We start from the raw sequence: 15,574 nt of genomic DNA, 5'->3' as shown, positions 1-15,574 counted from the left end.
TAGCACATGACATCGCACACAAGTGAACACGACTGCTCGTATTGCACATGATATCGTGCACGAGTGAACACGACTGCTCGTATCGCACATGATATTGCACACAAGTGACCGCGGCTGCTCGTATCGCACATGATATCGCACACGAGTGAACACGGCTGCTCGTATCGCACATGTTATAGTACACAACTGCTTGTATCGCAAATGACATCGCACACGAGTGAACACGGCTGCTTGTATCGCACTTGATTTCGCACACAAGTGAACACGACTGCTCGTATCGCACAGGATATCGCACACAAGTGAACACGACTGCTCGTATCGCACATATCGCACACGAGTGAACACGATTACTCGTATCGCACACAAGTGAACATGACTGCTCGTATCGCACATGATATCGCACAGGATATCGCACACAAGTGAACACGACTGCTCGTATCGCACATATCGCACACGAGTGAACACGATTGCTCGTATCGCACACAAGTGAACACGACTGCTCGTATTGCACATGATATCGCACACAAATGAACACGACTGCTCGTATAGCACATGACATCGCACACAAGTGAACATGACTGCTCGTATTGCACATGATATCGTACACGAGTGAACACAACTGCCCGTATCGCACATGATATTGCACACAAGTGACCGCGGCTGCTCGTATCGCACATGATATCGCACACGAGTGAACACGGCTGCTCGTATCGCACATGTTATAGTACACAACTGCTTGTATCGCACATGACATCGCACACGAGTGAACACGGCTGCTCGTATCGCACATGTTATAGTACACAACTGCTTGTATCGCACATGACATCGCACACGAGTGAACACGGCTGCTTGTATCGCACATGATATCGCACACGAGTGAACACGGCTGCTCGTATCGCACATGTTATAGTACACAACTGCTTGTATCGCACATGACATCGCACACGAGTGAACACGGCTGCTTGTATCGCACATGATTTCGCACACAAGTGAACATGACTGCTCGTATCGCACACGATATCGCACACAAGTGAACACGACTGCTCGTATCGCACATATCGCACACGAGTGAACACGATTGCTCGTATCGCACACAAGTGAACACGACTGCTCGTATCGCACATGATATCGCACACAAGTGAACACGACTGCTCGTATCGCACATGATATCACACACAAGTGAACACGACTGCTCGTATCGCACACAAGTGAACACAACTGCTCATATCGCACCTGATATCGCACACAAGTGAACACGGCTGCTCGTATTGCACATGATATTGCACACAAGTGAACACGACAGCTCATATCGCACATGATTTCGCACACAAGTGAACATGACTGCTCGTATCGCACATGATATCGCACACAAGTGAAATATATATATATATATATATATATATATATATATATATATATATATATATATATATATATATATATATATAAATAAATAAATATGTCCTTCCTAGCCCATCCATCAATCCATAAAAAAAATTTGAAAAAAATTTGAAAAGACATGTTAAAAAAAAGAAAAAGAAAATTCAATTAAACAATTTAAAAAAAAAATTTCAATCCGTCCTTTCTATTTTTTTATTTTTTTAGTGGATTGATGGATGGGCTCTAAAGGACGGATTAAATTTTTTTTTTTTAAATGTAATTGTTTTTTTTTGTAAATATGTCCTTTTTAGCCCATCCATCAATCAAAAAAAATAAAAAATAGGAAAGGACATATTAAAAAAAACAAAAAAAAAACATTTTAATTAAATTGTTTTGTTTGAATTAAAAAAAATATATATATATACATATATATATATATATATATATATATATATATATATATATATATATATATATATATATATATATTATTTTTTTTTAATCTATCCGTTCAATTTTTTAATTTTTTTTTTTTTTTTTTTTTTAAATGGATTGATGGATGGGCTTGAAAGGACGGATTAAAAATGTTTTTTTTTAAATTTGAATTTAATTTGAATTTTTTTGTTGTTGTAAATATGTCCTTTTTAGCCCATCCATCAATGCAAAAAAAAAATAAAAAAAATAAAAAAATAGAAAGGACAGATTTAAAAAAAAGAAAAGAATACATTTTAATTTAATTTTTAAACTTTTATTTTTTTCATTTTTTAATATGTCCTTTCCAGCCATCAATCCAATTAATTCACCAATCAATAAAAAAAATAAAAAAAAATTTTTTTTCTTTACTCCCGCGTGCCGGATATTTTGGACGCTGGCGGGCCGTAGTTTGGGGACTCCTGATTTAGACTCATCAAAATATGACAAACAAAGTCCAAATGAAAAGTGAAGATATTTTCTGCATTGGTGTACCTAATGAAGTGGCCAGTGCGAGTCCTTACGGCACTTCTGAGTACACACGTGAGGGATATTTGTTCTACATTTCATCCTAAAGGAGAGAAAAGAAGTCAACAAAAAAAAAGGTGAGGTGAAATCCCGTGACGAGGTCCCGGAGGGGACGTGATGGCGTCTTCAGGCACCGGAAGTCACAAGTCGGACGCGACCAGTCGCCATCGCAGTGGCAGTGAAAGAGAGGTCATAAAAAGTGGTATAAAATGTGTTTTTGCCGGCTTAGACCTCGGAGCTCTCGCGGCAGTCGTGCATGCGGACCACCAGCATGGGCTCGGCGCTGATGGAGCCTTTGACCGCCTCCCGCCCGCCCTCTCGCCACCTGTCCTTCTGCCTGGAGCGGAGCGCCAGCGTCAGCGCGGCGCCCACCAGCGCCGCCAGCAACACGCCCACCAGCGCGCCCGCCACCGTCACCGCGCCCTCGTCGCCCTCGTCGCCGCTCAGCTCCGCCCCGCGCGCCGGCACCTCGTCTCCGCCTCCCTTCCGTCGCTCGCTGCGGTCCAGCGCCACGTGCATGATGTTGGTGCCGCGGTTGTTGTCGCCGCCGATGTCCGTGGCGACCTCCGGGACCTGCTCGCCGACTGACCTCCTGGACCGATCGCCGCCGCCTCCGCCCGCGGACGTGAAGGACTGACGTTCCAGGCTGCGCTTCCCGATCCCTCGGTTGGCGTTTTCCTTGGAGCGGACGGTGTAGATGGTGTGAATGTACCACTCACGACCCGACGCCACCTGGAGAAAACACCAGGAATGACTTTCAGGTTCAGATGCTCTTAAAGTGGCACATTTGTTTTACCTTGAAAATCATTTGTTTACCTTGAAAATCCTTTTTAACCTTGAAAAAAAAAATTTACCTTGAAATTTTTTTTTTACCTTGAAAATAATTTTTTACCTTTAAAAAAAATTTTACCTTGAAAAAAAATGTTTACCTTGAAATTTTTTTTTAACCTTGAAAATCATTTTCAAGCTTGAAAAAAATTTTTTACCTTGAAAATCATTTTCAACCTTGAAAAAAAATCTTTACCTTGAAAAATTTTTTTAACCTTGAAAATCATTTTCAACCTTGAAAAAAAAATTTTACCTTGAAAATCATTTTCAACCTTGAAAAAAAATGTTACCTTGAAAAAATTTTTTTACCTTGAAAATCATTTGTTTACCTTGAAAATCATTTTCAACCTTGAAAAAAAAATTTTACCTTGAAAAATTTTTTTTACCTTGAAAATCATTTTTTACCTTGAAAAAAAAATGTTACCTTGAAAATTTTTTTTTACCTTGAAAATCATTTGTTTACTTTGAAAATCATTTTTAACTTAAAACATTTTTTTTTAATTCTAATTTTTTTTAAAGTTTTAAAAATGTTTTTTAAATTTTTGTAAAATTAAAAAAAAAATTTTAGAAAATTTTTTTTTACCTTGAACATTTTTTTTTACCTTGAAAATCATTTGTTTACCTTGAAAATCATTTTTAACCTTGAAAAAAGCTTTTACCTTGAACATTTTTTTTTACCTTGAAAATCATTTTTTACCTTGAAAATCATGTTTTAACTTAAAACATTTTTTTTAAATTTTAAAAATCATTTAAATTTTTTTTAAATTTTCTTTAATTTAAAAATTTTTTTTTTTTAATTTCTTTTAATTTGTTAAAAAAATTTTTTTTGTAAATTCTTTAAAAAATTTTTTAAATTATTTTAAATTATTTTAAATTTTTTTAAATTTTTTAAAATTTTTAAAAAAAAATTTAATTAAAAAAAAAAAAAATTATTTTTTTTTTTTTAAATTTTTTTTTTTTTTTTTTTAATTTTTGTAAAATTTTTAAAATTTTTTAATTTAAATTTATTTTTTTATTTTTTTATTTTTGTAAAAAATTTTTTTTTTTTTTTAAATGTTTGAAACATTTTTAAATAAAAAAAAAACAACTTAATTTTTTAAATTTAAAAAAAAAATTTAATATATTTTTTTAAAAATTTGAATTTTTTTAAAAAAATGTAAATTTTTAAAAAAAATTTTAAATATTTAAAAAAATATATATATATTTTTAAAAATGTTAAACTTTTTAAACTTTTTTAAAACTTTTTAAAACTTTTTTTTAAACTTTTTAAAAACTTTTTTAAAAACTTTTAAGCTTTTTTTAAACTTTTTTTAAAACTTTTTTAAAAACTTTTTTAAAACTTTTTTAAAACTTTTTTTTAAACATTTTTTACCCTAACCCTAATCTTAACCCTAACCCTAAAAAAAAAAGTTAATTGTTAAAATTGTTTAAAAAAATAAAAAATATTAAAAATTGTTTTAAATTGTTTTAAAAAATTTAGATAGGCTCCAGCGCCCCCCGCAACCCCGAACGGAATAAGCGGTAGAAAATGGATGGATGGATGGATGGATGGATGTTTTGCCCTTTTAAAAGAAAATTTAATTTATTTTTTATTTTTTTTAATTTATTTTATTTTATTTTATTTAAATGGAAAAACACAAAATATGCAATATTTTCCCCATAAAAGTGGAATATTCAATATAAAGTAATTGTAGCCTTAAATATGTCAATAATTCATAATAACATTGATTTTGATTCATTATTTTTTTTTCAGCGATGACAATTAAAAACAAACAAAAAAATCACACTAAAGGTCTCGGGGACCCAAACGGACCCCACTCATAAAAGTGTTAAAATATATATTAATTTTCCTTTCAATGCTAAAATCTCAAGGTCAACTTCAGAACTATCTGTTGATTATAAGATTTTATTGTTTTTTTTTAAATGTTTTCTTATGTTTTGCACTTTAAAAAAAAAAAGAAGAAGTTTTATTTAAATGGAAAACACAAAATATGCAATATTTTCCCCATAGAAGGGGAATATTCGATATAAAGTAATTGTAGCCTTAAATATGTCAATAATTCATAACAACATTGATTCAATAATTCATTATTATTTTTTCAGCGATGACAAAAAAAAAAAAAATCACACTATAGGTCTCAGGGACCCAAATGGACCCCACTCATAAAAGTGTTAAAAATATATATTAATTTTCCTTTCAATGCTTAAATCTCAAGATCAACTTTAGATCAATCTGTTGATTATAAGATTCTATCGTTTTTAGGGTTAGGGTTTTCTTATGTTTTGCCCTTTTAAAAAAAAATGAAAATGTTTTTTTTAAATCGAAAACACAAAATATGTAATATTTTCCCCATAAAAGGGGAATATTCGATATGAAGTAATTGGAGCCTTAAATATGTCAATAATTCATAACAACATTGATGCATTATTATTTTTTCAGCGATGACAATTAAAAAAAAAAAAAAATCACACTGAAGGTCTCAGGGACCCAAATGGACCCCACTCATAAAATTATTAAAAATATACATTCATTTTCCTTTCAATGCTTAAATCTCAAGGTCAACTTCAGATCTATCCGTTGATTATAAGATTTTATTGTTTTTTTTAATGTTTTTTAATCTTTTGCCCTTTTTAAAAAAAAACCTAAAAAACGGTTTTATTTAAATGGAAAACACAAAATATGCAATATTTTCCCCATAAAAGTGGAATATTTGATGTGAAGTAATTGGAGCCTTAAATATGTCAATAATTCATAACAACATTGATTTTGATTCATTATTATTTTTTGAGCAATAACAGTTGAAAAAACTAAAATTCTTAATAACCAAAAACGGCCCCCACTCATAAAAGTGTTAAAATAACAAATAATTTCAACTCTTACATCTTGAGATCAATTTCGGATCTGTAAAATAAAAAAATAAAAAATGTATTATTATTTTTCACGTTTGTTTTATGCCCTTTTTGTCAGAAAACTTTGTTTTTTTTTTATGGCAAACACACAACAATATGCAATATTTTCACCAAAAAATATTTCAATTTAAGTTTTTATTTTTTTTCTCTTTTTGTTATATGTTTTTCTCTTTTTTGGGGGCTTTTTGGCAAAGAAAACTTTGTTTTTTAATGGGAAAATATTGCATATTTTGCCATAAAAAAACAAATATGAATATGTCAATAATTCATAACAAAATTGATTTTGATTCATTATTTTTTTTCAGCGATGACAAGTAAAAAAAAAAAAAAAATCACACTAAAGGTCTCGGGGACCCAAACGGACCCCACTCATAAAAGTGTTAAAATATATATTAATTTTCCTTTCAATGCTTAAATCTCAAGGTCAACTTCAGATCTATCCGTTGATTATAAGATTTTATTGTTTTTTTGTAATGTTTTTTTATGTTTTGCCCTTTTTAAAAAAAAACTGAAAAACGGTTTTATTTAAATGGAAAACACAAAATATGCAATATTTTCCCCATAAAAGTGGAATATTTGATGTGAAGTAATTGGAGCCTTAAATATGTCAATAATTCATAACAACATTGATTTTGATTCATTATTATTTTTTGAGCAATAACAGTTGAAAAAACTAAAATTCTTAATAACCAAAAACGGCCCCCACTCATAAAAGTGTTAAAATAAAAAATAATTTCAACTCTTACATCTTGAGATCAATTTCCGATCTGTCAATTTTTTTTAAAATTATTTTTCACGTTTGTTTTATGCCCTTTTTGTCAGAAAACTTTGTTTTTTTTATGGCAAACACACAAAAATATGCAATATTTTCACCAAAGAATATTTAAATTTAAGTTTTTATTATTTTTCTCTTTTTGTTATATGTTTTTCTCTTTTTTGGGGGCTTTTTGGCAAAGAAAATTTAGTTTTTTAATGGGAAAATATTGCATATTTTGCCATAAAAAAACAAATATGAATATGTCAATAATTCATAACAAAATTGATTTTGATTCATTATTTTTTTTCAGCGATGACAAGTAAAAAAAAAAAAAAAAATCACACTAAAGGTCTCGGGGACCCAAACGGACCCCACTCATAAAAGTGTTAAAATATATATTAATTTTCCTTTCAATGCTTAAATCTCAAGGTCAACTTCAGATCTATCCGTTGATTATAAGATTTTATTGTTTTTTTAATGTTTTTTTATGTTTTGCCCTTTTTAAAAAAAAAAAAAAAAAACGGTTTTATTTAAATGGCAAACACAAAATATGCAATATTTTCCCCATAAAAGTGTAATATTTGATGTGAAGTAATTGGAGCCTTAAATATGTCAATAATTCATAACATTGATTTTGATTCATTATTATTTTTTGAGCAATAACAGTTGAAAAAACAAATTCTTAATAACCAAAAACGGCCCCCCACTCATAAAAGTGTTAAAATAAAAAATAATTTAAACTCTAACATCTTGAGATCAATTTCCGATCTGTCAATTTTTTTAATTATTATTTTTCACGTTTGTTTTATGCCCTTTTTGTCAGAAAACTTTGTTTTTTTTATGGCAAACACACAAAAATATGCAATATTTTCACCCAAAAATATTTAAATTTAAGTTTTTATTATTTTTCTCTTTTTGTTATATGTTTTTCTCTTTTTTGGGGGCTTTTTGGCAAAGAAAACTTATTTTTTTATGGGAAAATATTGCATATTTTGCCATAAAAAACAAATATGAATATGTCCATAATTCATAACAACATTGATTTTGATTCATTATTATTTTTTAGCAATGCCACTTTTAAAGTAACCAAACAGCCTGCATGGCAGTTTTCTGTTATTAGAGTCAACATTGCAACTTTTTCTCGTTACATTTCACCTGTTTGCTCTTTTATTACTCCACTTTTTTATGTATTTTTTTGTTTTGTTGTGAATAGTAGAGAAAAGCGCTATATAATTAACTTCAATTAACTTCAAGGCCACAGTTTGACCTTGGAACAGATCATTTCCATTGTTCGGTACGGTACTGTGTCTTGTTGCATGGAACACACAGCAGGGGGCGCTACCTGGAACATGGCCCTGGAGTCCAGCTTGAACCCGTCCGAGCCAGGCTGCCGGACCAGCGGCAGGGCCGAGGCGTCGTCCAAGGCGAGCACGGCGCTGAAGTCCACGTCCCCAAACACCCGCGCCTGGGTCTCGGGCTGAGCCTTGTCCTGGTGAAGCAGGACGGGTGACAAACCTCAGCTTGTAGCCAGATCAAAGGAAGACGGCGGACGTGGACTCACCAGGATTTTGAACCTGTAGAGCAGGGAGGGCGAGTCGGCCAGGCAGCCGAACTCGGAGCGCGAGGGATCGAACTTGGGAACGTAGCCGTCCGCTCCCGTGCACAGGAAGACCTTCTCGATGCTGCAGAAGAAGGACTCTCCCAGGTTCTGCACGGGGTCCACCATGACGCGGCCAAAGATGGTGTCACCTGACCACCACAGAAGACCACTTTCACTTCTTTATGACTAAGGTCCAGAATTCGGGATGGTACCAACTCTAGTACTCCAGTACTAGTAATTCTGTCGGTACTACCGATTTCTGGCTCAAACTCCAACTCCAACTGGCGTGTCTCGTCTCGGCTGCTGCTAATAAGCACTGCAGGTGATTGGATGATCAGCCCCAGCTGGGTAATCTAATCACCTGCCAGCTGTGCTTCGAGGCCGGTCCCTCCACAAATATTTACAGTATTAACACTTTTTAGGGCGCAACAATGGACAAGACTGGGAGTCGACAGCTGTACCAATTTTCGGTATTTTGAGTGTGTTAATAAATATTATTATTTTTAATAGTAAAATATCATTTTTATTGCAAATTTAGAAATCAGATGATTATGATAACTGCTGTCCAGTTGTTATATCTTGTTTTGTAAACACATTTCTGATTTACATTTTTTTTTTGTGCTAGCTCAATGCTAATTTACACTGCATATGTCATATACATGCTACGGATTAGCATTAGCGATTTTACATGGCAATTTCAACACCTCCAAATGTGTTAATGAAAACTACAACTAAGATGAGTGTTCAATCAAACAGTTGGTGAGTAATAAGCACAATACTTACAGTATTAACACTTTTTAGGGCGCAACAAAAGACAAGACTGGCACAAGGGATGGGTACTGTTCACATTTGAACCGATACAGTACCAATTCCCGGCACCTGGGAGTCGACAGCGGTACCAATTTTCAGTATTTTGAGTGTGTAAATAAATATTATTGTTTTTGACAGTAAAATATTATTTTTATTGAAACATTTAAAAATGAGCTGATTATGATAACTGCTAAAGTTATATTTTATGTTATTATCACTTTTCTGAGTTTTACTTGCAAGTAGGACAACGAGTTGCAATTTGAGTTGCAAGTCCAAGACGTAAGAGAGCAGTAGTGTATCCTTTGTGTGTTTTGTTGTTGTTGCGCCTAGAAAGTGTTAAAACTCTAAGTTTTGTACTTATCAGGCACCCGCTGTTTGATTGTAACGTGCATCTTTGTTGTAGTTTTCATTAACAATTTTTGGAGGTGCTGAAATCGCCATGTAAAATCGCTAATGCTAATCAGTAGCCTGTCAGCAGAAAATACATTGTATATTAGCATCGAGCTAGCCCATATTTGGAAAAGTGGAGCCTTACTTTTTGTACGTTGGAGCGTTTTTTTTTTTTTTTTTAAATGAAAGGGAAAGTGAAAAGAGTGATCGGTAGGTTAGGATGGGTACCGTTCACATTTGAACCGATACGGCAGTGGTCCCCAACCACCGGGTCGCGGCCCGGTACCGGTCCGTGGATCGATTGGTTACCGGGCCGCACAAGAAATAAAAAAATAAAAAAATATTTCTTTATTTATTTTTTATTTTTATTTTTAATTAAATCAACATAAAAAACAAGATACACTTACAAGTGCACCAACCCAAAAAAAAACTCCCCCATTTATACTCACTTTTTTTATGACAAAAAAAATTAAAATAATAATAATAATAAAATAAATAAATAAATAAAATAAAAAACCCCGGTCCGTGGGACAAATTTTCAAGCGTTGACCGGTCCGCAGTTACAAAAAGGTTGGGGACCACTGCGATACGGTACCAAATCCTGATACGTGGAAATCGATACCAATATTCAACGGTACCAATTTTCGGTACTTTTGTGTGTGTTAGTAAATATTAATTGTTTTTGACAGTAAAATATCATTTTTTATTGCAAAAATGATTATGATAACTGCTTTCCAGTTGTTTTTTTAGCTCAATGCTAATTTACAATTGATATGTCATACACATGCTACTGATTAGCATTAGCGACTTTTTTACATGGCGATTTCAACACCTCCAAATGTGTTAATGAAAACTACAACTAAAATGAATGTTACAATCAAACAGCTGGTGTGTAATAAGTACAATACTTACAGTATTAACACTTTTTAGGGTGCAACAATAGACAAGACTGGCACTAGGTGATGGGTACTGATACGGTACCAATTTCCGCTACCCGGGAATCGATATCGGCACTCAGTTGTACCAATTTTCGGTATTTTGAGTGTGTTAATAAATATTATTTTTAATAGTAAAATATAATTTTTATTGCAAATTTAGAAATGAGATGATTATGATAACTGCTGTCCAGTTGTTATATCTTGTTTTTTATTCACATTTCTGAGTTTATTTTTATTTTTTTGTGCTAGCTCAATGCTAATTTACAATGGATATGTCATATACATGCTACTGATTAGCATTAGCGATTTTACATGGCAATTTCAACACCTCCAAATGTGTTAATGAAAACTACAACTAAGATGAATGTTACAATCAAACAGCTGGTGTGTAATAAGTACAATACTTACAGTACTAACACTTTTTAGGGCGCAACAATAGACAAGACTGGCACGAGGTGATGGGTACTGTTCACATTGGAACTGATACGGTACCAATTCCCGCTACCCGGGAATCGATATCGGCACTCAGTTGTACCAATTTTCGGTATTTTGAGTGTGTTAATAAATATTATTATTTTTAATAGTAAAATATCATTTTTATTGCAAATTTAGAAATGAGATGATTATGATAACTGCTGTCCAGTTGCTATATCTTGTTTTTTATTCACATTTCTGAGTTTATTTTTGTTTTTTTGTGCTAGCTCAATGCTAATTTACAATCTATGTCATATACATGCTACTGATTAGCATTAGCGATTTTTTTTTACATGGCGATTTCAACACCTCCAAATGTGTTAATGAAAACTACAACTAAGATGAATGTTACAATCAAACAGCTGGTGTGTAATAAGTACAATAATTACAGTACTAAGACTTTTTAGGGCGCAACAATAGACAAGACTGGCACGAGGTGATGGGTACTGTTCACATTGGAACTGATACGGTACCAATTTCCGCTACCCGGGAATCGATATCGGCACTCAGTTGTACCAATTTTCGGTATTTTGAGTGTGTTAATAAATATTATTATTTTTAATAGTAAAATATAATTTTTATTGCAAATTTAGAAATGAGATGATTATGATAACTGCTGTCCAGTTGTTATATCTTGTTTTGTAATCACATTTCTGAGTTTATTTTTATGTGCTAGCTCAATGCTAATTTACAATGGATATGTCATATACATGCTACTGATTAGCATTAGCGATTTTTTTTACATGGCGATTTCAACACCTCCAAATGTGTTAATGAAAACTACAACTAAGATGAATGTTACAATCAAACAGCTGGTGTGTAATAAGTACAATACTTACAGTACTAACACTTTTTTGGGGCGCAACGATAGACAAGACTGGCACTAGGTGATGGGTACTGTTCACATTGGAACTGATACGGTACCAATTCCCGGTACCTGGGGGTCGATAGCGGTACCAATTTTCAGTATTTGTGTAAATATGGTAATGCGAATATGGTAGTGTAATACGGTAGTGCAAATATGGTAGTGTAAATTTGTATGTTAGTGTAAATGTGTATATATGGTAATGTAAATATGATAATGTAAATATGGTAATATAATACGGATTGGCAAATATGGTAGTGTAAATATGCTAGTGTCAATATGTATGCTAGTATAAATGTGTAAATTTGGTCATGTAAATATGGTAATGTAAATATGGTAATACAATACGGTAGTGCAAATATGGTAGTGTAAATATGGTAGTGTCAATATGTATGCTAGTGTAAATATGGTAATGTAAATATGGTAATGTAATACAGTAGTGCAAATATGGTAGTGTAAATATGGTAATGGCAATATGTATGGTAGTGTAAATATGGTAATGTAATACAGTAGTGCAAATATGGTAGTGTAAATATGCTAGTGTCAATATGTATGCTAGTATAAATGTGTACATTTGGTAATGTAAATATGGTAATACAATATGGTAGTGCAAACATGGTAGTGTCAATATGTATGTTAATGTAAATATGGTAATGTAATACAGTAGTGCAAATATGGTAGTGTAAATATGGTAGTGTCAATATGTATGATAGTGTAAATATGGTAATGTAAATATGGTAATGTAATACAGTAGTGCAAATATGGTAGTGTAAATATGGTAATGTCAATATGTATGCTTGTGTAAATATGGTAATGTAAATATGGTAATGTCATACGGTAGTGCAAATATGGTAAAGTAAATATGGTAATGTAAATATGGTAGTGTAAATATGGTAATGTAATACAGTAGTGCAAATATGGTAGTGTAAATATGGTAATGTAATACGGTAGTGCAAATATGGTAGTGTAAATATGGTAATGTCAATCTGTATGCTAGTGTAAATATGGTAATGTAAATATGGTAATGTAATACAGTAGTGCAAATATGGTAGTGTAAATATGGTAATGTAAATATGGTAATGTAATACAGTAGTGCAAATATGGTAGTGTAAATATGGTAATGTAAATATGGTAATGTAATACAGTAGTGCAAATATGGTAGTGTAAATATGGTAATGTAAATATGTTAGTGTAAATATGGTAATGTAAATATGTTAGTGTAAATATGGTAATGTAATACAGTAATGTAAATATGGTAGTGTAAATATGGTAATGTAATACAGTAGTGCAAATATGGTAGTGTAAATATGGTAATGTAAATATGGTAATGTAATACGGTAGTGCAAATATGGTAGTGTAAATATGGTAATGTAATACAGTAGTGCAAATATGGTAGTGTAAATATGGTAATGTAATACGGTAGTGCAAATATGGTAGTGTAAATATGGTAATGTAATACAGTAGTGCAAATATGGTAGTGTAAATATGGTAATGTAAATATGGTAATGTAATACAGTAGTGCAAATATGGTAGTGTAAATATGGTAGTGTATATATGGTAATGTAATACGGTAGTGTAAATATGGTAGTGTAAATATGGTAATGTAAATATGTTAGTGTAAATATGGTAATGTAATACAGTAGTGCAAATATGGTAGTGTAAATATGGTAATGTCAATATGTATGCTAGTGTAAATATGGTAATGTAAATATGGTAATGTAATACAGTAGTGCAAATATGGTAGTGTAAATGTGGTAATGTCAATATGGTAGTGTAAATATGGTAATGTAATACAGTAGTGCAAATATGGTAGTGTAAATATGGTAATGTAATACGGTAGTGCAAATATGGTAGTGTAAATATGGTAGTGTAAATATGGTAATGTAATACGGTAGTGTAAATATGGTAATGTAAATATGGTAGTGTAAATATGATAATGTAATACGGTAGTGCAAATATGGTAGTGTAAATATGGTAATGTAAATATGGTAGTGTAAACATGGTAATGTAATACGGTAGTGTAAATATGGTAATGTAAATATGTCTGGTAGAGTAAATATGTAATAAAAGTATGGGACTTCACATTGAGCCCTGAGGGACGCCACTTTTTGACTTTGATAGCTCACATTGTTTTCTATTTCACACACTCAGTCTGTCATTAATGACCCAAACCAGAGTCTCCATCAGGACTACCATGGAAGGTTCTTAAGACCCTTGACCAGGTTCTCTCCCTAAGGCTCCTACCCTCAGAAAAGGCCACGTCGCTCTCCTGGCCGAAGCCCGCGGAGCCGTCCGAGAGCCACAAGCTCCTCCTGGACAGCAACAACATCCGAGTGTTCAGACTGAACTCCACCGCCACCGGGTCGCTCACCTGGACAAACGTGCTCGCGGTTAGCAAAGGGGCGGGGTTCAGAGGTCGCCTACGGTCTGGTCTGCCTTACTTGCTGGAAGCGGATGTCCAGGTCGAAGGTCACGGGCTCCCCGGGACTGCACACGGGCGGGAGCGAGTACTCGGCGTGGCGGGCGGCGGTGCAGGGGACCAGCTTGACGGCGTACGTCCCCGAGTAGTCTCGGACCTGAGGCACAGGCGGGACTTCCATGAAGGGCGCCGCTCGTTAGGGACACTCGGAAGGTCCGACTCACGGCAAAGTCCGAGGTGAAGGTCCACTGCTGCACCGGCTGGTTGTAGCCGGGCTCGCTCCGCACCAGGGTGAGGTTGAAGGTCAGGCCGGGGTGGTCCGGGCTCACCACCGTGGAGGACACGGAGCTCGCTGGCAAGAGACGGCGGACGTTTACAGCCGGACTTCACGTAGGAGCGGAGGCGAGTACTCTCACCTGATGTCCGGACCCTCGGGACAAACAGACCCCTGAAGCGGGCTTTGGTGCGGAAGTGGACCACCAGGCGTCCTTGCCGGTTGATGCGCATGCTGCTGGGGTACAACGCACCTGGGGGGGACAGAAACACGGTTTTTTTCCATGACCTTGAGGGGAAACCAGAAAGGAGTCCCCACCCTGGAGCTCGGCCTGAGGGGGGCTGCCCACGCCGTCCCGCCACAGGATGGCGGTGTCGTACACGAAGGTGAGGCGCAGCTCCGACTGGAGGTCAAAGTGCTGCCAGCCGCCGGCGCCCGCGGGCGAGTGGAAGACGTAGGACACGTAGAGGGGCACGCGCAGCGTCACGTAGGACTGGACCAGGTTCAGGACCTGCTCCAGGTCCAAAACAAAAAGGAGGGAGAAACATCAGCCACTTCATTAGGTACACCTGCACAATACACCGCAGTGGGAATACGTCACCTGTAAGGCAGCAATGAGGGAATTATTCACCTAGCCAGTAACTGAAGTACAATACTAAGTTCATGGGATCCTTGTAATTATATATAAAAAATAAATAAATAAAAAATAAATAAATAAATAAATAATATATGTATATATAACAATCCAATCCACTTTATTTATTAGCACAGTTAAACAACAAAAATGTACAATATTAAAAACAATATTCAAATATTATCCTTAGCTCCACCAATGACTGAATAAAAACAAAAAAATAAATAAATATAAAACCAATATAAAAACAATATAAAAATAAATATGATTAAAAACAATTTCAAAGGGTAAAACCA

The 15,574-nt window shown here is 34.2% G+C and overlaps 1 protein-coding gene across 1 annotated transcript in view; it reads right to left on the bottom strand.

Moving 5' to 3' along the window:
- Positions 1–2,230: 2,230 nt before the first annotated feature.
- LOC133577199 (FRAS1-related extracellular matrix protein 2-like) overlaps positions 2,231–15,574 on the bottom strand; it is a 129,146-nt gene continuing 115,802 nt past the window's right edge. Inside the window, exons 17-24 of the mRNA XM_061930832.1 lie at positions 14,963–15,155; positions 14,787–14,897; positions 14,595–14,722; positions 14,393–14,527; positions 14,196–14,322; positions 8,436–8,623; positions 8,217–8,363; positions 2,231–3,111 (exon numbers count right to left, since the gene is read on the bottom strand). Coding sequence (XP_061786816.1) covers positions 2,605–3,111; positions 8,217–8,363; positions 8,436–8,623; positions 14,196–14,322; positions 14,393–14,527; positions 14,595–14,722; positions 14,787–14,897; positions 14,963–15,155 — 1,536 coding nt within the window. The 3' untranslated portion in view covers positions 2,231–2,604. The remainder of the gene's footprint in view (positions 3,112–8,216; positions 8,364–8,435; positions 8,624–14,195; positions 14,323–14,392; positions 14,528–14,594; positions 14,723–14,786; positions 14,898–14,962; positions 15,156–15,574) is intronic.

Source organism: Nerophis lumbriciformis, linkage group LG37 (genome assembly GCF_033978685.3).
Source record: "Nerophis lumbriciformis linkage group LG37, RoL_Nlum_v2.1, whole genome shotgun sequence".
NCBI classification, from domain to species: Eukaryota; Metazoa; Chordata; class Actinopteri; order Syngnathiformes; family Syngnathidae; genus Nerophis; species Nerophis lumbriciformis.
This window is presented reverse-complemented; position numbering and strand designations above follow the sequence as displayed.